The sequence below is a fragment of the Candoia aspera genome, chromosome 7 (assembly GCF_035149785.1).
Source record: "Candoia aspera isolate rCanAsp1 chromosome 7, rCanAsp1.hap2, whole genome shotgun sequence".
NCBI lineage: Eukaryota > Metazoa > Chordata > Lepidosauria > Squamata > Boidae > Candoia > Candoia aspera.
The window spans coordinates 20,922,205-20,946,446 of NC_086159.1; the positions used below are offsets into that span (position 1 = coordinate 20,922,205).

The window sequence follows — 24,242 nt, forward strand, 5'->3', positions numbered from 1 at the left end:
ATAGCGGCTGGAGAATCCCCTAGTCAAGACGATGTATAAAAACCAGGCAGACAACTTTATAACCAGTTGTGCTTTAAAGTAATAAACTCTGATCTTTGGTTTCACTTATAGTGATCATGATCTGTTATGGTAGGCTGTTTTCTGTGCACCTAACCGGAAAGGACTGCATTCCTTTTATTTCTACAGGTGGTACCATTCAAGGTTTTATCTCTGATGTGCTACAAAAAAGAGCTCCTGTATTAGCTGTTAGCCTCATCTTGGCTATTGTATCTCTCTTTGGATACAGCCGTGAGTATTTTCCTACACAGGAGATAGGTTTTGTAGCATGAGCTTGGGTCTAGCCTCCGTATCTTACCATGCTCTAAACATAGGGTGGCCCTGTTTTCTTTATTAAAGCAGTAATTGAAATGGGTTACAATTGACTGTGCTTTTGAGTTTAATAAGAGGTAGCATTCTCTGTTACCTTAAAAAAAGAAATTACAAGGACCCTGCTCAATAAGCTGGATGGGTAAGACTCTGCAGCCAACATCCTGGTTCCATTAGTGGTCAGCCAGGTGCTTCTTTGAGGCCCACAAACTGAGTGATTGCATTGTGTGTTTTGAGTGAACAAGAAAAGGAGAATGTCCTTTGCCAGTAGAGGGAGCTATCCGTGCTTGCGCAGATGTATGTTTATTTGAGCACTGCCTGTGTTCAGCCCATGTCTTCTAAAGCTGTGGGATGGGCACAAGTGAAGAGTCACGGTATTGCTAGTGCTCAGCTGTTAGGGCAATTAAGGCTTTGGAGTATCATAAGCATTAGATGAAATTCCTTGCTTCTACCATTTTGCTGGCTCCCTGTAATCTATTTCTAGAATTGAGTTTCTAGAAGTTGCCCTTTTCTCAATTTCTTTCTTCTGATTTGCCCCTTTCTAGGTTAGAGCGTTGAACAAAGCAACACCTGGTTATAATTTTGGAATAATGTATCTCATAGAGAGTCCCCCAATCTCTCTCAACTGCTCTTCCTGATGTGGATGTTAAAATATTCTTCTGCCTTGTCTTAAGCAGCTTCTCTAACTCACTCTTGGCCATGTTGCTTCATTAGATCAATCCTTGGCAAAACACTTTTGCTGAATTGTTGCTTTCAGAAAGGTTGGGAACAAGCAGTTCCCTCCAGTTTGGTAGGTTCATCTATGAGAGGCTAAGGTCCTTTCAGTCCAATGTTCTTGGCTGCCTTGCTAAATGTTCTATTCCAGCTCAGGGAGATTCAAACAAATCAAAGTTTTATTGATCCAGAATTACTCCAGCAATTCAACTATGGCCTTAACTGAATACAGCAAGCACAGAACTTCTCTTGCCTTCCTCATCTTTCTGCTTGTTGCAGAGTTCACCTGGTTTTGAGAGAGAAACAGACTTAACCATCAGGGAAGGCAAAGTTTAAGGAACACTCTTTTGCAGCAGAAGATTAAGGCACTGTTAACGTATCATGCAAGCACATAATTTCGAAAAGTGTCTTTTAAAATCAGCTTTTATCTCTTCCTGAACTTTTTATCTGTGGCAAAGAGACCTTTTCTTTGTTTCCATAGGTTCCCCAAATAGCAAGCCTATCAATGCAGTTATCATGGCAACTACAGGTAAAAGATCAGCATGTTTGGAGGAACCCTAAAGAAGATCTGTTTTCATAATGTCACATCTTGGCTTGTTCCAATGTTTTATCAAGGCATAATCTGGTTTGTTGGTCTTGGCTTAGTGTGTTAGGTGAACCCAGCCACTGTTATTTGTAACCTAGCAGGTTTATAACTTAGCATGTTCTATAACCAAGTGGGTTATTCAGTAATTAAAACATGGTTTACTGCAAGTATGAAGCAATAATTTAGTGTCTAGTGTGTCACAAGACTCTTCTGCCATAGCAATCAGGGAATATTGTAAATCTTGTTTTTCCTTCTTTCAGAAGTTGACAATCAGCAGCCTTTGGGGGAGGGGGCAAACACATATGTGCATATATATTTGCCATTTACTAGGGGTACACTAGTCCGTGAAAACTTAGCAATGAGAAAAGTGTGAGCGAGATTCTTGAATAGATAATAGACTAGACTTTTACATCTTGCTGAACACAGTGATTGTAAACCATATCAGCACACTTCAACTATTTGTGCCAGTGTTTGGATGCATGCATGGCCTGGTTCTTGGATAGCTTCCTTTGGCTAAGTGGCAGCATTACAGGTTCACATTGAGATCATCTGGCTTTGTATTGGAAACAGAGCCCACCTCTTCTGTGTTCTGATTCTTGGCTGCATTCTCCTTTTGATGTTTTGTAGGCTTTTTCATTGGAGGCCCTTCCAACATGATCAGCTCTGCCATTTCTGCAGACCTGGGGCATCAGGAGGTGATAAAAGGAAGCAGTGAGGCTCTTGCAACTGTGACGGGGATTGTGGATGGCACCGGCAGTATTGGGGCTGCTGTGGGTCAGGTGAGATGGATGTGAAAAGCCTTCAGGACCATTATTGCAATGAAGGAGCTGATACCCTGCAATCTTTAAAGCACAGGTTTTGTTTCTTGAAAATTTGAGACCTGGCAGGCTTTTCTTTTCACCAACATTTCATCAAAGCATGTATTGATAGTTATGTTTGTTACATCTCAAAAAAGATAAGGAAAAAAGGGCAACCTAGATGAGAGCTCCCCTAAGAGAACACATGATTTATTTGGGGACTTTAGTTTAGAAAAATGAGTGATAGGAGGCCTAATAAAGTTTTACAAAATGATTTTTCTCCATAGTAAACCAGGGACCATCCAGTGAAGCTGAATGGTAGGAGACATAGAAGCAATAAAAGGAAGTTCTTCATGTGTCACGTAGTGCTATAAAGTTAAATTGTAGTGATGAGCCCCAAATGAGATGGTTCTGTAAGAGGAATTAGGCAAATTCCTGGATGATAACACAGTCATTGGGATTAGACATGATGGCTCTGTGTTGCCACTAAACTCAGGAGCTGCTTCTCACTGAAGGTTGCTGGAAATTAATAAAAGCAGATTGCTGTTCCAATAAGGATATAGGCGGGGACCATCAGGAACAATCCTGGACTAGACTAGATCTAGCAAGACTGTTCTTATCATGTGGCACAGTTACTGCAATTGTAAATGAAATAAACTTGAAATTACTTTTCCTTTTTTCCAAAATTCTTTGAAAAAAATTCTAGTATTCCCTCAAAGCCCAAGTGATATGCAAGAGAATGGAAATCCATTCACCCCGCCTCGTAATTTTACTTTGCTGCTAGTCACCCTATGTTGCCTGCCTAAATTTGAATCTATGGTTGCTTGCTGGATTGCTCCTTGGAAATTAAGGAGCAGTTTTTGGTGCCCAGTATAGGAAGCTTTTATAGATTGGAATAGGACTCTTTTTTTTTTTATCTGTCTGTCTGTGTTTCTCAACCTTGGCAACTTTAAGATGTGTGGACTTCAACTCTCAGAATTCTGGGAGTTGAAGTCCACACATCTTGAAGTTGCCAAGGTTGAGAAACACTGATACATTCACTCACTCACTCACTCTTATGCTGCTGTTAGATGGCTCTTAAGATCTTGAAGGCAGCTAACAACTATTCACAAAACACTGCAACACATAATAGATTGAAATATACAGTAAATCTGTTGGAAAGCAGAATGGTAATAGACCAGTGGAGGATACTTCAGACTCCATATAGGTCCTCTGCATGCTTTACAGAAGAGCCCATGCTTTTGTAGTCTTGTTCAGAAGAGTATTCCCCACTGCTGTGGTGCCACAACTAAAAAGGCTCTATCCCCATCTTCTGCATTTGAGCAGGCTCTGAAATTGACCTAAGTCTCCATGATGGAGAAGATATTCATGTGGAGATAGTTCTTATTCCATGAATGGATCGTTGTTAGCCTTACATCACTGGCCGTGTTCCCTGTGGTCCCCAGGCCAAAGATTTGCCAGTCTCTAATTTAATGCTGCAAATAATTGTGGATGTGTTGTAAAAGGGCCAAGAAAACAAAGGAAACAAATGTATGCTAGTGGTCTATTTTCAGGACTGGCTGGGTACATTATTCCTTCCAGAATGTTTTCTGCTCTGCTTGTGCAGTTAGTCGTCTCTCCTTGAATTCCCAGGTAGTGTTCTCTGGAGCCACCCAGATAAAAGGGAGATGTAGGTCCAAGAATTCTTTCTAATCAGTGGCATCCTCTGGATGTCTTTGTAGTATGTTCTGTTCCATTTTTTCGGGGCCAGGTCTTTTAAGCAACTTGGATTTTAAAGAAATGAAATCTGGGCTCTCTCAGTATAGGCTCTGCCTAGTAATCTGAGCTATGAAATCATGTTATTGTTCTTTGCCAGGATGGAAAGTTATATGCTCCTTTTAATAGAGCTTTTCAAATATTTGTAGTTATTAGTTGTATGTCAGTGCTTCTCTTATAAGCTGCCCAAGTGCACTGTTGGTAAATGGCTGTATAAATCATAGAGGAAGAAGAAAAAGAAAAGTTGCAAAACAGCTAACTGTTAACATCAAAAAGGAAAGTATATTACAAAATCTTACAAATCCTTCTAATGGCAGTTCAGAGAAATAAAGGCAGTGTTAAAAGAAGTAAATGGAACTGGCACAAGATGTTGAAATATGGAATCCTTTTTTCATATGATGTTGATAGTACTAAAAGAGGTGTAATGCATCTCGTGATTTCAGTGATTGGGTTCCTTTATGCCTGTGAAAGCATGTATTCAATAGAGCGCATGGGTGACTCTCATACACCTTCAGTGTATCCAGAGGATATTCAAACTGCTGCAGTCAAATTCCAATCCTGATCCCCCTGCTAACTTTTTTTTACAAAACAGTGGATTTTGTAGTCTGCTAACTCACACTTTTGAAAGCCTGCTCTTCAGCAGATCTCCCCTATGGCAATTGCATTTCTCTTCCCAGCCTATTAAGGAGTGGGAGGGAGGGTGATGCACAAGGAGAGCCAACTTTGCATGTTGTCCTGTGCATGTAAATTGTGCCTTACTTGCATGTCTAGCACAGTTGCTGTCCAGGAAGATGGAGGTATAAATCATTCCACTTTCTACTATGTTTCTATACTTATTGCTTGCCTTATTCATTTCTGTATCAGATATATAGAAGGGAGCATCATGCCCTGTTTATGCAAGATGGGAATGCACTGGTCTGCTGGAGGAAGAGCCCAGTGCATGCTTCCCTCCCATCTTCTAGCAGAAATACCAAACGCAGAACTAGAAAAAAACAGGATAGAGAGAACAATTAGTAACTATGTTGGGAAGGTGGAAAAAAGGGAGAATAACCCTTATGGAGAGATGAGGGAAAGATGTAAAAGGACTGGGAAGGAAGCCATATTTAAATATTATAAATAGAATTAAAATTAACCAGCCCCTCCCAAAATTAAAGATATTCATTTTTCACTGGTGATGCCTGCAGCCAATTCCAACTCCTGCTCATTTGTTTTAATAGCTTCTTAGTAAATCTAAGATGACACCATTCACAGGTCGTATTTCTATCAGATAGGCAGGAAATGAAGCCACTTTTTAAAAAACTTATGGTCTATTGAATAAGTCAAAGTGGCCTGCTTCATGCAAAATATGAAGCCCTAATGTGTGAGTTCACAAATGACACTTATCCAAGAACAAGCAAGTCCCACTGTGGTTTAGTGCTTTGTGAAGAACAGGGTGTTCTCCACTCCCAGTGTAGAATTGTAACCCACAGCTGTAAGCAGGCCCAGGTTCTCCGTCCCACTTTTGATGTAGTTTTCTACAATGGCCAAGCAAGTCTTGAGAATAGGGTAGGCTATAAATAGCAGGAAATATGTAAATAAATGAATAAAAACAATCTGTATTTATCTTTATTTATTGCCTTCTTTGACATCTCGGTTGGGGCATGGTCATTCCTGTGAAAATGCTTTATCACAGCAGTTTCACAATGCATCAACTTTGCTTTTTTAATCATGTGCCTTTAGAGAACTCAAATGGGCTGGCGTAGGAGCTGTTTACCTGCATCGCTAGCCTGCTGCATTGCTCACCTGCAAAGTACCTCATCCTGTTGTCAGAGGATGGACAAAGTCCATTCTCCCATTAGCTCCTTTTATGTGCTGGGGCTGGAAATGGTATCTCCCTGAAATTGGCTTTGGGGGATGTTACAACAATGTATTGGCAATGCTGATCTGGGGGAGCATAGCAGTGTGGAATTCCTCTTGCCTTTCTGCTGACTCCGGAATGGTTTTGCTCTCAGAAATTACTAATCCTTTGCCTTGTGACCTGGAAGCAACACGGTGCTTTTCAAAGCTATAAGGCTGGCCATTGTGTGAAGATAACAATGGCGTACCTTCTCTAGAATTCATTATACCTTGCCATTGCCGTTCTCCAATTTTTTTGAACTTCCTTTATTCATGAGGGCTTTGTGTCTGACAAATTGTATCCTCTACTTCCTTCTCTACCTAAGATTGCTGTTATCTGTGACAGTATATCACCATAGCAACCAGCTGAGATTCCACAAACTGGGCTGTCTCCCCTAGTGGGAAGTAAGCATCAGGAATACGTTGAACTTGTCAGAAAAGGGAGAGCCTTAAACAATACAACATAGGAGACATAAACGTGCCAAGGAGGAAGTGGTGGAAATGGGTGCACTTTGGGGCAAAATCTCACTAGAACCATTTAATGTGATTTATGGAGGGGGATGAAAGCAGAAGCCTTATACAGAAAATATCCCAAGTAAAAGTGCAATTTCCATGCAAAAGTAACCATGACTGTTTTGAGCTAGTGTGCAACTGTCTAGCCTGTTTAGGCTGCTAGCCCTATTAAATTTATCATTTCTAACTCTTTGTCATGAGTACTGATGGCGAGCAGGAGGGGGCCTCTATCCAGGGGGGAAAATGCATGCGTAGTACTGAGGAATTAAGCAGCCATTCAAAGAGACACAGATCAGACCCGCCTTGACATTTGGGGTTTGTCTATCTGGGTTTTTCCCACGCTTCTTCAGTTTGTTAGGATTCTGTCTTATGTAGCAGTAATAAACACTAGAGACCTACTCCTCATCTCAGCCTGATTTCTGACTGTTAGGCCATCAGTCCTAACAAACTGAAGAAGCGTGGGAAAAACCCAGACAGACAAACCCCAAATGTCAAGGCGGGTCTGATCTGTGTCTCTTTGAATGGCTGCTTAATTCCTCAGTACTACGCATGCGTTTTCCCCCCTGGATAGGGGCCCCTTCCAGCTTGCCATCAGTACTCATGACACTCTTGGTGCCCGAGCACCTATCTTTTCAGCCATTCAGGTTTAGTGCCAAATTATTTATATAATTGAGGCTGCCTGATTCCAGTCAGCAGTTATGTGAAGTTTTTTTTTTCCCATTCTGATTTAATTTTTGCTACTTTATGTGCCCCTCTCTCTCTCTCTCCTTTAATTAAAAAGAAATTTGGAGGAGTGTGGAGATAGTATAGGGGGAGAGCAGCCCTTCCCCAAAGGGTGGCAATGCCAGTCTCTCATTAAAGGAGGCAGCATTTGGTGTGAGATCACCTCTCTGACCCTGTGGAAGTCGAAGAAGGCAGTGTTGGACTTAGAGGGAACAGTTTATTTGTTGTTTTGCTAGGCCACCTTTGAAAGGCAGAAGCTGTCCCCCGGGAGCCTGCAACAATAAAAATCCAATAAAAACATAATGTAATAGAATAATAAACCTTGTGAAATGTGCAGACCTCAGCAGCAGAACATCTATCCATTGGATATTAAAATCAAAGCAGCATTGAAGTTAAAGCCTGACTGCTTTTTCTTTAAAGATCTCAACAGCTCCTGGCTGGGGCACCTTAAGGGCCACTTTCCCTCTTGGGCCTCCTTGTCAGTCTCTGCCCTGCTTCTCTCGTTGATAGGTTCAGCCATGGGGAGGAGAAAGGTGGGATTCTTCAGCAGCTTCTTTCTCTGGAGAGGCTTGCATAGCTCTGTTGCTATATCATTTCTGGTGCTTAGCTTTTAAAAGGGACTTTCAGGAGAAGGAGAACCTTTCTCCTGCTTTGATGATTATAAGACACATTTTCAAGCATGCTGTTTGATATTCTCATAAAGATTTAGATTTGTGTGCCAGTTTTCTCCTACCTACTGTGCTTCAGATGTGATGGAGTAGAGCTTGCATTAGTCTACCTTGGAAAAGAAATGTGTGTGAAGGTTTTTCTAATATTGAAAAATTACGTAGACAAAGGGGAGGGCAAGGTCTCTGTGTGTGTCTTTGTATATGTCTACAGATATATAGATATGTGTACGCATAGACAAAGTGATAAGAAAAGAGGAATCAATCTATATCAGTGTTTCTCAGCCTTGGCAACTTCAAGCTGTGTGGGCTTCAGCTTAAAAGAATTCCCCAGCCAGCATGGCTGGCTAGGGAATTCTGGGAGTTGAAGTCTACACAGCTTGAAGTTGCCAAGGTTGAGAAACACTGATCTATATTATGCATTCTGTTAAGGACCTAGACTTACTGTGTCTCCTTTCCTTCTAGTACTTAGTATCTTTGATCCAGGAGAAGTTGGGATGGATGCAAGTTTTCTATTTCTTCATTGTGATGGTAAGAAGACATTATTTTTAAAAAATTTTAGATTATACCCCTCCCCTCCAAGATACAAAAAGAAAAAATATCCAGATATGAATTTGTTAAGCAAGCAGGTTAAAACTCCTGGCTTAGCATTAAGTTAAACTGCAGTGCTGGAATGCAATACAATACACTACCCCATTTAGGCCAATGGGAATTTCTTCTAAGATGGATGGATGGATGGATGATATGATCATGGCCCCAATAAGATAAGGGCAGAGGTAAGCATGCTGGTTAAGGAATTCTGGGAGTTGAAATCCACCTATCTTAAAGTTGCCAAGGTTGAGAAACACTGTGCTAAGGGCTGGCTGGTGTCCAGTCCCTTGGTTCCCATGCAGCTGCTGATGGTATTTCTTGAGGGAAACAGATGTAGGTGAACTTTTTAATATTTTAAGTAAGGAGAATGAACACATAATTTAAGCACATCACTTAAGTTTATCCAAAGAAGAAGGAAGGACTGTCAAATCTTAAGAGAAGTTTTCAATATATTTTCAGTTTAGTTTAACTTTCTTGCCTTTTTATCTTGCAAGGATTGTATCTCCTCAATTTCACATGAGATAGCATTTGTATGAATGAATTTGATTGACAAAAACAGCAACTGTAATGCATTGTATGCCATTTCTTCATATGCTGCAGGCTGTTCAACATGTGAAATTGAGATGGCAACCTAGGGGTTGATCTGTGTCCTAATTAATTATGGGAGTAATTTTTAGTCTGCAGTTGGTTTGCCCTCTCAACAGACTGTATTTGAAGATTGTGCCATACAATAAAGGCCTGAACACATTTCAAGGGAGTGGGCTACTTAGACCCCTGAATAAATGCATATAGGAGTGTACTATAAAATCTCTAAGTGCACCTAAAACAGGTTTCCTCAGTGTGGGTGCCCTCCAAGCATGGATTTCAACTATCAGAATTCTCAGCAATAGCCATGTGCTGGCTGGGGCATTCTTTGAGTTGTGGTCCACATATCTGGGTTAGGAAAGCTGAGCTAAAAATGTGAAGTGGGAATATCAGAGAAGTTCACTCACCAGAAAGATATACAGCTGTGCATTTGTGGGGAATGGCCATCAGTTAAAGTAAGGGTGGGGAATTGAATCCAGTCTGGAGCTAGATGCAGTTTTCACTGGCCTTGCCATTCAGTGATCATAGGTGTGGGTCTCAACTGGAGAAGCCTCTTGTCCTTATGTTAACTATTTCTTCATGCAGAATGATAGTAGTTTGACTAGTGCATGCCTTCCACAATCCAGGAGAAGTCACAGAAACCATGCTGTTGTCTTGCCAAATTGGAGAAGACATAGGATAGCTTCTAGGCACTTCATCTTTACTAGATGAGCTATAAAGCATGGCTGAAGCAGAACTGATTTTGGCCACACTTCTGTGCCTCCAGTAGAAAATGGATCAGATGGATGGTAGGCAACATCTGCCACGCTCCTTGCATGGCTGCTGCCATCAAAACAAGCAATATTGGGCCATGTGGACAAATAGACTGATCAAGTATAAAGCATTTCCCTATAGGTGTACATGTGATGGCAAATCAGGATCTGCCTGTGTAGTGTGTTTGATAACCTCTAAAGCTAGTATCACAATTGTACTGAACCACATTGTGCATCTACCTTCAAGCCCTTGATATATTTCTTTTTGCAGACCAGTTTAACGGTGCTCTTCATCATGCCTTTGATAGTGAAGGAAATCAGTACGCTCCTTGTACAGAGGCGCTTGCGCAGGTTGGCTGGATGACCCCTTCTCTTTTCTATTTAGTGGACTTTTTCAAGGGGAGGGGGAACTTGGAACTTCAGGCCTTTCACATTCATTTCTTTATTTACATCCACAAACATTGGATCTGCTTAAAAACTGTTTAGAAATGGCCACCAATAGATTCATTGCTGAAAAGTTGACATCTGAATCCCATCTGAAGATAACACTATGGAAACCCGCAACTCGGAAAGATCTAGCTGTTTGCTTGGAAGGCTTAAAGAGCGTACCAGAGAGAGATGTTTCCTCTTTGATTTTTACCTCTTGTTTCCAGGGCCAGTTTATGTCATTATCAAGATCAAGGGGTAAAACACTGGGCTTGTGTGGGAGAAAGCTCCTTGAAAGCCGAAAGTGGCTGTGCCTAGAAAAAGCATTTGTATAGTAAACCCTTGATTTAATGGATAGGGGCCAGGGCAGGGGAAAGGGGTGTCTATTAAAGCTAAATGGGATCATTCAAGTCCAAAATGTGCCCATACATGAGATTATGGTAATAACAATAAGTGCTCAGGATAGCCTTTACCTATGAAGCCGTAGGTAAAGGCTAAACCTAAAAGTGTAAATATTTATACCTTTTCTTACAAAATACAGTCACCTGAGCACCAACTCTTGTGAAAGAGTTTGAGATAACCACTAACTGATCAACTAACTATCTGTTTACAGATATGCAGAAAAAAACATGCCTATGCAGAAGCAGCAAACATTGCCTGTGCTGACTTGATCCATTGTTTGGGATGAATTCTGATCTTGCCTGAAATTCAGACAAAAATCCATATCCAACATATTTTGTCCATTGCATTTGAGATCCATTAAACAGAGGATTTACTATACTTGCTTTCTTCCTATTGTGCTCATTTATTGGTGAAAATCCTGTGGTCTTCTGGATACTCTCAAGCTTCAGGTCCCTTTATGTCTCCCCATTGGCTCTGCTGGCTAGGGCTGATGAGAATTGGAGTTCAGCAGCACCAGGAGAACCACATATTACACATCCTTGTACCAATTGAAGATAATGCTATTTACAAAGGGGGAAATTCAGATTAATGGTCTTCCCCCACTTGCAAATTGAAGTGGAATCATCAAGAAAAAGTTTCGCCACATGATGCTGTTGCTTTTACATAAACCGGCCCTTGTGTTTTGTTTGTACTGTAGTAAGTCTGGGTCTTTGTGCTATATCCGGACACTAAAAAGCTGCCAAACAGAAGAAAAGGGCAACACACTTTGCATTTTAATTTGGTGAAGGGGGAACACATTTCTACCTTTTAGTATCAAAAGAGCATTTCAGAGCAGCTTGGGCCAATCCACTGCTGGTTTTTGCAAACTGATTGTACCAATGACAGCTTTTTGGTAGTTCCCGAACTGCATATTTTTTTTAGGGTACTATTAAAGCAGCTCAAATCCTTTGTGTCTTCATGTAAAAAGAACATTTGTAGGGTTTTTGTTGATCTCCAAATGTTTGTCCTATCCAGATGTTCATGTTAATTTAACTTTCTCTAACAGAGCAACTGCATTCCATACTTGATTTTTATCTTCTCTTAACTGTGTGAAAACAAGCTGAGTCTCTGGAGATGTGCAGAGCCAACTATTTCATACAGAGGGGTAGTAATCAAGTTTTTATTAGAATGCTTACATTTTTGTTAATTTTTTAAATAGGTTTGAGCAGATGATCAAAAGTAAAGAAATAATTATCATCCTTTGAGACTGCTTACTATATACACTGGAGATCATTGGTCACCTCTAGATAGGCAGAGACCTCTTGATTTCTCTTTAAGGACTCCCTAAGCCTGATCCTTCCTTCCTTAAGACTCTATAATTATACAATCTATGATCCTCACCAAAGGCATTCTGTGGGCAGAGCTTGTCATTACAAAATGTGCATAGCTATTCCCCAAAAAACAAAGCTGCCTTGGTTAGTTTTCCCCTTGTCTTTAGCCTCTAGATCAGCTTCATGCAATCAAATCTAGGACTCATTATGGCATGAATACAGAAATCTTTGGTATAATGAGGCAGTTTGAACTAGAAGATGATATTGAGAAAGTAAGACATAAATATAGGGCTGCTGTTTTGAGCACTTGTATTACATATTAATGTATAGTCCTGCCTTACAAATTCAATGATTTTGGGTTGGATCAGATGATATCTGTCTTCCTGTAATCTATCTATTGTACAAGATTCATCTTCACATATTCCAGAAATTTCCAGACAGTGCTGCATTAGCAATGCTGCACTCGATGGCATCCACGGAATCCCAAAATTAAATGCAAAATGTTTGATTTTAAACAGCCAAAATCTTGAGAAATCATCAAATTGTATAAGCTCTTGGTATTCTTGCCCAAAATTATGTAAGATTTTGGGCATTTTTAAAACATTATTTTTAGCACCTGACACAGCATGAGTTCTTGAGATAATATCTCCTGCCTAAAATGCTTGCTGACTCTGATGTAGAACATACAGTCATGAAATCTGATGTGCATCAAGCAGTCAATTCCCAATGTTTATGTGGGATAACAATGGTGCTATCCTGTATTTTATGTATTCTGCAGTTGTGTTCCCACAGACCTTATTCTTTAGACCCCACTTGAATGTTTAATAAACAAGGCATGCTCTTGATTCCCACTGTACACAAGGGATGGATTTTTGGAGCACTATTGTCTGGTCTAGCCAGCGGCTCTGTAGCTGAAAACTGGGGGAAAATTTTGTACATAATCTTCAGCTCAGGCTCAGAGACCTTAGTGGCTGGGTTCACACAACACATTTATCCAGATTCAAACATGTCTGTGGATGATGGAAGTATCACCGTATCATCCTTTACTGAAAGTGCATTGTGCCACTGCATGCATGTAGCTGAAGTTTCATTTTTGTGGGTCAATATGTTGTGCAAACATAGCCTTTTAGTTCATGGTTCAGTATATTGTGAGAACTCAGAAAATTGGTTAATTTAAAAATGAAGTAATCTGTTGTTCAGATCCAGCCCTTGAGAACCGTAAATTGGATTAAAAGTACAAAATGAGCTTCTTTAGGGTGCTGGGATCCTCAACCCAATTTTGAAAACTACTTTTTACCTGCTGACCTGGATGTCACCTTGACCCTGAATTTCTAGTGTTTTGTTGCTATTGAGATTGAGATGGAAAGAACACTAAGTTAACTGTGAATTTGAAGGGAAGAAATTCTTGTTTTTGTTTTTCAAAAACATCTTTATATGTACTTAATGATTAGTTTCTTTTTAAAATGTATATGTTTATGTAGATTTTTAAAATCATGTTGTGGCTGCTGTAAGTGAAACATTCTTGATAACTTAAGAGCCTCTTAATTGTGTTGCTTTACTGTTTTGTGTGTTCTCTTCCTGTAGTGCTGCTCTATTCCACTGTCCTTTGATATACAATAGCCTAATTTATGGGCATTAAAAAACACACACACACCTGGGAAGAGGGACTTTTCTTCTTTACTTTTAAATTAGAAATCCACTCCAAGAGCAGAATGCGAACTTTACTTTTTTTTCCTTGCTCCTTTCCACTAAGTTGTGGCATCAACTCTTTTGTGGCTTACCTTGAAGAGAGATGCCCTCAACCTCTGACTTTTGTTTTTAATCACTAAAGTGCTTTCTTAAAAATTATGCTTAAATAGTTTGATTTTATCATGAAAGCAACATGTTCTGAAATCTAGCCCTGCCCTAGATAAAGAAGCTTTTCCAGATTTTGGGACACAATCACTTTTCTCACTTCTGGTTAGCTTTATGGGAGGGAGCCAGAGAGACCACCCTTCCTGCATGTTATCACTGTGAGAGAAGAACAGGAAACTTTATAATCACGTCCTTGAATCAAACTGTGAGATCTCAGTCTATACTGATTTCTTGGCTGACTGGGCGTGAAGCCTGGCCAATACTCTGAAGGAGCAATCCCCTGATCTGGCACCCTTGAAATGTTAGGCTATGGCTCCCATTGTCTTCACCAGCATAGCCAAAAGTTATATGAGCTGTAGTTCAATGCATGTGAAAGGTTCCAGGTTTGCCAAAGTCTGTTCCAGGGTACAGTAGAATTGGTTTCAATGCAGATTGTCTTTGTCTGAAATATGTGCATGGAGTGCAACTCATGTATATTCAAACTATTTCTACCACATTGGCAATGTTTGTTTGCCTTTAGCCTGGATAGCTGTAAGCTTTAATATAAATTGTTCATGTCAGCAAACACAATAAAAAAGTTTACAGAATTTTCCTTGCAAAGAGCCAAGTTAGCTGCCCACAGGTATTTGAGATGGGCGGCCATATAAATTGAATGAATGAATAAAAAATAAAGGCTGTCCGTAACAAACTCATCTTGGGGTGCTATGAAACACTGTTCTTGGTAACACTGTAGATGCTTCCTTCCTCGATCTTATGTATTTCCACTTAAGATTCTCTGTGAAAGTAAGTAGGAGAAAAAGAAACGCTGTCAATTGTCCCATTGAGTTTGACTTTATTAAATTATTTTTGGCAACAGAAAAATTCTGTATGTGCTTTTTATTTTTGATTTACAATCAATGATGCTTTTCCTCATCTCAGGGCTTGTTGTGTTGACCATAAAACAAAGCATATTTAAAAAGCTGTAAAAAGGATCAGTTTCCATAAATGGACATTTTTCCACACAGGGTGGGTGGGGGATCATGATCATCCTAATAGCTTATGCTCAGTGCCCCTAAATGTTGAAGGAACATATATAAAATGTATTAAAAGGTGGGTCTCTGAGAAGATGATCAGGGACTAGAAGAGACATGGAAGGAACTAGGTATGTTTAGCTTTGAGAAAAGATTACTGAGAGGGACATGATAGCACACTTCAGATATCAGAAAGAGTCACAAAGAAGGAGGTTGACGCCTCTTTTTCACTCTAGAATGCAAGTCACAGAATAATGGATTTAAGTTATAGGAAGCCAAATGCCAATGGAATGCCAGTATCTGTCTGGGATGTTTTTATTTGGACTTCTGCACTGAGCAGGGATTTGGACTTGGTGGTCTCTTCCAACTTTATGATTATAAGGTGGCAATGTCCAGGATCACTGAAAATAATCAGTTTTTCAGCTTTCCTACTTTTTTTTTTTTTTGCTGTAGCAACTGAGGAGGAGGAGGAAGAGGAACAGAATGATGGTTTGTATTTATAGCTTATCTAATCTTTCATCTACGGAACTGGCAAATGTAATTCTCCATCTCTTATCCTGACAATATACTGGCAGCCAGTGAAGTATAGTATCAAGAGGCTGAATCTTCTCACCTCCCCCTAGCTCTGGTGGAACCCCTTTCCTTCTCACCTGTTAATGGGAGAAGTTGATCTAACTGGTGGGTCCTTGAGAACACCAGAAATTTCACTGCAACCATATTTTACATCTGACAATAAGCGTCTTTGCAGAGCTTAATCAAGATGAGTTCAGAATACTGGAACAAAGAGTACAAGGCTTTTATTGAATGATTATAGCAATATGCTCACACCAATTCTCAGTCAACTACAAAGGGTGATCTTGGTCAGTCATTACCCTTCATACTACCTTACTTCACAGGATTATTGTGAGAATGAAAAATGAACAGTAATTTAGGCTCTTCGAGCAAAGATGGGAAGCCTTTTCAGTTCCAAGGACTATATGATGTGCCAGGATGAAAGGAGAGGACACCACACTCTTTCTCTCCTGCATGTGTGTTATACGCAGTCTTTTCTAGCAGTCTTAACCAGATCACTGAAAGGGAGGGGGAAGCAATGAAATTAGTTTGCTATAAGAAACTAGTCTTTCAAACAGTCACTGGGACAGAGAGAGAGCAGTTTCAGCCCTTCCTGGTAATTTTCAGCAAAGTTAGAGAAAGGAAGGCAGGAGAGGAAGATGCAACCCTGCCTTCCATCCTTCTCCCAGCAAGATGCCTGCAAATTATTAGTTTTCATCCAGTGATTTAAAGCAAAGTCACTAGAATGGGAATGGAAAACCTAGTTGGTCTCTCTCCCCACAATCACCAAAGGTTTCCTGATGCAATTGTCTTGGCAATAGGAAGCCAGGTTCTGAGCAATTGGCCAATGGGAAAAGAAGGCAGAACTCTGCAGGTCATTGCGGGTCTTGTTGAGGCAAAGGACTGCATGCAGGCCAGGGACCAATGGTTACTCACCCCATCTTAGAAGGAACAAAGGAGATCAAGGGATAAAATTAAATAACAAGCTGATGACTATAAAGTGGAGTAAGTTTCATAGTGCCTGTTATGTTTCCTTATGCTCTAAACCAATGTTTCTCTACCTTGACCATTTTAAGATGGGTGGACTTCAACTCCCAGAATTCTCCAGGCAGCATGCTGGCTGGGGGATTCTGGGAGTTGAAGTCCACACATCTTAAAGTTGTCAAGGTTGAGAAACACTGCTCTAAGCTCTGCCCCAACATGCTTTATTTAACCTGGATCCTCCTGATGAGGATCCAGGGCCAACAAGAAATCTGCTGTGAGTTTTTATATTCATTCTAATCTGTGGATAAAATACACTGTAAATCCATAAACATTTATTTGAAAATACTTGATAGTAAAACCTGGCATAGAATTGGAGTGCTGAATAATTTAACTAGGAATACACATTTTGGAATTATCCCCAGTCTCCTCCCATCATACATTCATTGGTACTTTGGGTTTGGTGCAGTATCATGATTCCTTTGAATATGAGAAACAGGAGACACTATGAAATTTGCTACAGTGACCTTCTGTGCAGACAGTTAATCCTGTTTTTAAAAACCAATCTTAAAACAGTGTTGTGTTTCTGGAAGGAATTAATGCCCAGTAATGTTTGCTTCTTCTATCTTGGAAGAAAGCTAGGTAAAATCTATATTTAAGATTATATAGTTTGCTTCACATAGAATCTGATACTCTAAGGCAGTATTTCTCAACATTAGCATACAACCACACAACCTTAAGATTTGTGGACTGCAACTCCCAGAATTTTGCATGTTTGCATGCTGGCTTGGGAATTCTGGGAGCTGAAGTTCACACATCTTAAAGTTGTCAAAGTTGAGAAAGACTGCTCTAAGGGCTCATCCAGGCAGATGCTTTAACATGCTTTCCTTCAGTCTGAGGTAACACAAATGTATGCCAGCATACTGTAATTCCTGTTGTCTTGACAGATGATCTCTATTCTGCCTCAATACTGTGCTACCTTTCAAGTTGCCCAAGTAACAGGCTAATTCTAAACCTGTGTGTGGCATTAATCTGGGAACACAGTGAACACCTGTCAACCCCCCCTCCCACCATGCCAGTTAGATAGCTTGGTGGGGCAGAGGAAGGGTGCGGGATGAAATGATAAGAAGTACAGGGAAAACACCATCTGGACTCTCTCCTGCTTCACCCTGTATCCAGGTGCCCTTTTGTAACAGATTGTTCAAAGATTGCCAGCAATATTACTGCAAAGATCAATGTCCATCACTGATCAGTCTGCAGAAAACAAGACCATCAGCAGAGAGTGATCTCAGTGATGACCTTGCTGGCAATCTTCATACCAACCTTGCCACTCTGCTCTTCCAAGGTGTATTCTCATGTCAGCAGAAGTAGGGGTTGAGGTGGGAGAGACCACTGGAGAGGGAGCCAAGTAGGCAAAAATGAACCATAGAAGCCCTCCCCCCTCGGTAAGCAAACACCAGCCAGAAGTAGCTGACGGACAGCCACGGAGGATACGTAGTTATGATTAGCAACACTGCTGGCAGAACCAGACTCTCTTTCCAGTGAAACTGACCTTCTGTGCAGACAGTTAATCCTGTTTTTAAAAACTGATCTTATTTTTTAAAGGAAGGTCTAGTGCTCTCTGTAACACGTGTTAGTCTAGTGCTGTTTCAGGAGAGTGATGAACCTGTTAAGAAGGAGTCCTGCTCCTTTCAGTAGAAGCTGACACCCTCCCACTGATTTCTTATCAGGACTAATCTTGTGTTTCTTTCAAACACCATTAAAATCAATGATAACTGCATGTAGAGAAGAATAGCTCATTCTGAATCCTTAACGGTGATATTGTCAAAAAACAAGCCAAGCTAAGCTGTGGTCAAACTGCTAAGAAACATAGATTGCTCTCAGACTATCGGTACAGTGTTGCAAGAACCAAGCTGCTTGGGGTCTGACCCAGCTTAGTGTTGACCATTCTAAAGTCTCTGTTAACACAGTGCTTTTGTTTTGCCTCAAACATTCATCAGCTGGTTTGGCAATGTCAACCTGACCCAGGCTGCTATGGCATTGTCAGTAATATTGTTGTTTCATAAGCAGTTGTTTGTGCCAGGTTCTTCGAAAATGCCTTAAAAGGCACAACAGAACTGCTGTGATTTGGAATGAAAGGTGAGAGAAAAAGCCATGGCTTGTTTAATAAGCCACAATCAACTAATTGCACACAACATGCTAAGCCATAACCTATGATTTAGAAAATATAATGGTTGGGCCTGCATAACATCAAAACTAATGCAACAGGCTTGTTAGCATGTTGCTGCATTCTGTTTGTCCAGCTCCAGATCTGGGATGTTTTGATGCCTGAATCCCTGGATGTTTTGGACTATATTGCTTGCTCATACTCTGTGCCATTGCTGGGTTTCTTTCTAAATTCTGTTGCTGCTTTTTTTTGTCTTTGGATGGACTTATTCTTGCCACTATGGAATATCTTGGTATTTGTTGCTTGGCCTTGATTCTCTTGGCTGCTTGAAATCCCACCAGAGAATCCTACCACATCTGAGGAAGCTGGGTTTAAAAAAAAGAAGCAGCAGCAGCAGCATTAGCTTCACAGAATCTCATTCATCCCATGTACCTCAAGCTGGGTTGGAGTTCGTGTTCCACTGACTAAAAAACCCAGGAACAGAGCAAGTAAACAGCATAATGCATGCAAGATGGGGGACCATGACATGAGTTCTTGAGTTACGACTGCAATTGGAACTGGGATTGCTGTTGCTAAGTGATGCGGTTGTAAAGTGTGATGTCATGTGACTGCATCGCTTAGCAACAGCAATCCAGGCAGTCCCAGCTGTGTCTAAGGTGTGCGGTCATTAAGCGGGCAGTGGAGGGAGTCCCAGGTAAGAAGCACGGGGATGCTGCAGGGGGGTGGGCAAGGCCCTGGGAGGCCTAGCACAGGCTACCTGAAAGTTCAGGGAAGAGGGTGCTGCAGTGTAGTGTGAGCTCAGGAAGGCAGGGGAAAAGAGGGTGCGGGGTGTGTGTGTGTGTGAGCACAGGGAAGCCAGGGAAAGTGGGTGTGGGGTGTGTGCAAGCAAAGAAAGGCTGGAGGGGAGGCTTACCTGAGCAACTGGCGACCCTCCCTGCTGGCTTCTCGATTGACTTTGCTTGTGGGAAACTGGGAGGGAGGTCACAAATGGTGATCACGTGATTGTGGGATGGTGCAACCAGTTGTCAGTGTGAGCTGCTTGTCAAGCACCCAAATTTTGTTCATGTGAATACAGGGGCACTGCAACAGCCAGAACTTTGAGGACTTTGTTGTAACTTTGAACTGTTGCTGAACAAATGATCGTAACTCGAGGACTACCTGTATCAGGGTCATTGGGAAGGATACCATCAGGATGGGCTTCTCTAAGGGCCTCGTCCTCTTCCTCCTCACTCCATATTTGTTTGTTTCTCTGGCTCGAATCTGCACTGTGGTCCAGAAGGAGAGGTGATCATAGAATTTGGGTGTGTTAGGTAAAAGTGTGTACAAAAAGGTTACAGTGGAAATACAGGAAGCACTGTGCATGCAACAGGAACAGTATGTAATGGAAGGGTACATAAGAATATTTATTTATTTATTATTCAAATTTTGTTACTGTCCATCTCCCCCAAAAGAGGGACTCTGGGTGGTTGATTTCTATGATTTCTATGCAGTTTTCCCCATCTTCCTCCTCTGTTTTATTCACAAATGGAAATGGCCAAAACAGTCTTATGGTTGGAAATAAAAAACATGTCAGATTCCCTTATCCCTTTAATGGATGGCTATAGCACCCAAAGGGGCTACAGCTGTTGGATTTTCTTTTTTTTCTTTTTTGGTAGAAGTGTTTAAACAGTGATTACAGATAAATAAATGGAAGGCAGGAAGGTTTATTTGGGAATAACATCCTGAGGACTCTGCTGCACTCCTTTGTTTCCTTTGACTTCTGAGTTTTTCATGACAGGATCATGAAAATTGCTAATTCACTCTACCACACCAGTGAAAAAGACCAAGCAGGGGTTGCAGGGAATGTTCCAACACAAAAGAACTGGCTTATCTCCTAAGCAGCCCTGAATAAGAGTATTAAATCTAGAATCTAAAAATACCAAAGTATGCTACTTTACCTGAACATTTTGCAAATGTTAGTAGATTTATGTTTGGAATCTGAGTGTATTTCATTGGTGTTAAGGCTGAACGTAGAACAAGGCAGACCTAGCTTTTAGAGACTACAGCCTTGACTATTTGCATGTCTTGAAATCTGAAATCTTCCTCTGACAAACTGCTCTTGGGAAAGCACCCACATGGATAAGAAGGCCGATCATATTGGGATCCTCATGTAGGCACTGAAGAGGCAACAAACATACTTTATTTTGTAATGCTTTTGATTTTATGCCAGAGCAAACCAGGAAATAAACAATGAATGCAAATCTGGGTATGGATTAGTGAGATAAGAAGAAAAAGGGGAGGAGCCAGTTTTTTATGATTGAGATTGTGAACTTCAAATGACGAAATGTTGCCTCTGAGAAATAAACAAAATAATAAAATAAGATTGTGTTGTGCTGTATATCATTTCCCCTTAATATTGGGACTGAATTATTAACTTAGATACTAGGCCTGAATAGAAAAGCCCAGCGGTTATACAATTTACAGTACTTAAAGGTTTTTCACACCAAAGTCAAGTCTCCATGTACCAGAAGTTAATAAACACTGTACAAGAGGAAAAACAACAATTTACTCAAAGGTAAGTAATTCTGAGAACAATTAAGAAGTCATCCTAAACTTTTAGATTATCCTTGTTTGTAATCTCTCTTATCAGAGGCTTGAACTGATCACTTGAAGTCACCTACCCCAGCTTTGAACAGATGGGGAGAAACATGGCTACAGTGGAGCATAAGATCTCTGTAAAATTCCCTGATGCTCCACTTCCAGGCTTTTCTCCATCAAAAGGCTGGAAATCCCGTCTAATCCATGGACTGCTGTTGTCTAGGCCTGGCTCCACCTGTGAAGGGGGACCCTCCACCAACCTAGGGCAGGTTCATTCAGCAATAGGCAACGGCGGAACTGGGGTGGGGGGGTGCCCTTTCCATTTCCCATAATGCTCTGGAATGATGATATGCTGGGCATACTGTGGAAAATCAAAATAGCCACTGCAATGCTGATCCAAGCAAGATGTTTTAAGTGGGGAGACTCTTATGATTCCTGTCTCTTAGACTTTGTAGTATGTAGCAGAAGGATAAAGAGTCTTCAAGTAGTCAGTCCCACAGATAGGAATCTCCTAGCTGCAGGGCACAGTCATCAGTCCTGAAGTATGAATCCCCAGAATAATTTCCATCTCCCTGGTCTTCCAGAGATGTAAGATAGCAAAATCAGATTAGGGTACTTAACAGTTCTGAGAGCTCCTCTGGGAGCTGACTACAATATAAATCCTGACTTCCTACATAAGGCTTCTGAGTGTTGTACAGTATCCTGTTATTCCTGCTGGCTGAACATTTGGAGCTATCCAAGGTTCTTATTCCTGCTGTGCCTTGGCTCAGCTGGCCTTCAGCTCTCTTCACTAAGAGCGGTGCCCTAATCATTCCTGCAGCAGCTGAATTCTCCTTATAAATAGCTCTGTAACTGGTTGTTCTTAGAGGCTTCACCAACTGCCTCACAGATTTATCAACCAATCAGTTTATTATTGTGAGCAAAGTTCATAACAATTTTTAGTTTGATATACTTTTCTATCAGTCAATCAATCAATCATCTCCCTTTTATATTTTACAGCTCCTTTTTGATTCTCACTTTTAATATCAATCTCTTATCATTTATCTATCTATCATCTATCTATCTATCTATCTATCTATCTATCTTTTTACTCTGTGCATTTTATTATCTTTATCTTTTATGTTTCTTCCTATGAGTATATTCTAACCCCTTATGCTGGTCTATGACTGTAATAAAGATTGATTTGATTTAATGCAATGATTGTGCTATGGCCTGTACAAAATCCTGTCTGTTCTGGATATAAAAAGTTTGTTGCTTCCTCTCAATCTTCCAAATTATTCCAGAGATTTTTTTATTTATTTGTTTATATGATTTATATGGCCGCCCATCTCACAACAGTGACTCTGGATGGTTAGAAGGATTAAAACAGCAGCAGCATATAACCCATGATGCCCAAGGTTAAAACAGTAAAGCCCAAATCATAAAAACTATATCACCAGAAGATCTTGCCTAATGTACTGGCCCAAACACCTAGGGAAATAGCCAGGTCTTCAGAGCCTTATTACAGGGTTAGGGCTATCTGGATTTCTGGGAGGATGCTGTTCCACATGGTAGGTGCTGCCAAAGAGAAGTCCCAAGTCTTGGGGCCAACAAGATGGCACTGTTTGATGCAAGGGATCTGGAGCATGCCCTCTTTGTTGGATCTGGTGGGCTGAGTAGAAACAATGGCAGATAGGTGGTCCCACAAATAGCCTGGTCCTATACCACATAGGGCTTTATAGGTGATAACCAGCACCTTGAATCACACCTGGAAGCCCACCAGCAGCCAGTGTTGCTTGCAGAGCAGCATTGTTATATGAACATAACATGACATTGGGCATAAAGCTTGGAAGAAAGTTCTAAAAGACTGGGTGGTCATTGGAATGTTCTTGTCATGAGTAAGGATGGCGAGCAGGGGGCTCCCACCCAGACTGTCAAGCACATGCGTAGCACTGAGGAACTGTTCAGCCATTCAAAGAGACACAGATCGGGACCGCCTTAACCTTTGGGGTTTATATGGCTGGGTTTTCCCACGCTTCCTCAGTTTGTTAGGATTCTTGTTAAGTACTACTAATAAATATTAGAGACCAAGTCATTGTCTCAGTGTGTTTCCTGGTAATCGGGACATCAATCCTAACAAACTCCTACTCCCATCGAAAGAGGGAGGAACAAGCAATTAAGCAGACAACATATCTTATCAAGACTCTGGAGGGGAGGGGGCTGAAATGGAATATCAATCTGGAAGGGAGAGTGATGTCATGAGTAAGGATGGCGAGCAGGGGGCTCCCACCCAGACTGTCAAGCGCATGCGTAGCACTGAGGAACTGTTCAGCCATTCAAAGAGACACAGATCGGGACCGCCTTAACCTTTGGGGTTTATATGGCTGGGTTTTCCCACGCTTCCTCAGTTTGTTAGGATTCTTGTTAAGTACTACTAATAAATATTAGAGACCAAGTCATTGTCTCAGTGTGTTTCCTGGTAATCGGGACAGTTCTTGCCTATTGTCCTTTTATAAAATGTGATACATAACACTGCAGTTTGTTTCCAACTATTAAATATACACATGCTTTGTCTATTTTTGAAAAGAGCCTAGACAGAATAGGGACCTACCGATGGAGATTCTGCTTATATACTTCTGGGTAGATCCTCCCAACGACTTTTCCAAGGGCCATAGCTAAAAATCAGCTGCTTGTATATCTTTAAGACAGCTGGCCTCTCATTGTATATCCTTGCTGTTAAAAGTCAGAAGTCACCTCTTTTTGTAATTTTTTTAAAAAAAATTCTCTTGTGTTTCCACACTTTTAAAGTTTTTTTCTCTTTGTAGTTTTTTGTTTTTCTATAGTTTTTATCTTTGTCTGAAATCTAATAAAATTCACACACACACAAATAAATAAATAATAGCTAGCCTCTTTGGTGGTGTTATGAGTTCTATGTGAGCTGCTGTTGATGCACAATGGGGCAGCTATATACAGAGGAGAAATATTGAACTCAGTTCTGTGCTGGGATGTGTGCATCTGGTGAAGTGTTATATGTATGCATGCTATTAGCCGCCAATTCCCAA

General features: G+C 40.8%; 1 protein-coding gene across 2 annotated transcripts in view; it reads left to right on the top strand.

Annotated features, from left to right (window-relative positions):
• Positions 1-14,775, top strand: part of SLC37A3 (solute carrier family 37 member 3) — a 36,143-nt gene extending 21,368 nt beyond the window's left edge. For both annotated transcript variants that reach the window (XM_063309550.1, XM_063309551.1), the window contains exons 11-15: positions 187-288; positions 1,562-1,609; positions 2,294-2,445; positions 8,460-8,525; positions 10,194-14,775. In XM_063309550.1, coding sequence (XP_063165620.1) covers positions 187-288; positions 1,562-1,609; positions 2,294-2,445; positions 8,460-8,525; positions 10,194-10,286 — 461 coding nt within the window. In that variant the 3' untranslated portion in view covers positions 10,287-14,775. The remainder of the gene's footprint in view (positions 1-186; positions 289-1,561; positions 1,610-2,293; positions 2,446-8,459; positions 8,526-10,193) is intronic.
• Positions 14,776-24,242: the final 9,467 nt, after the last annotated feature.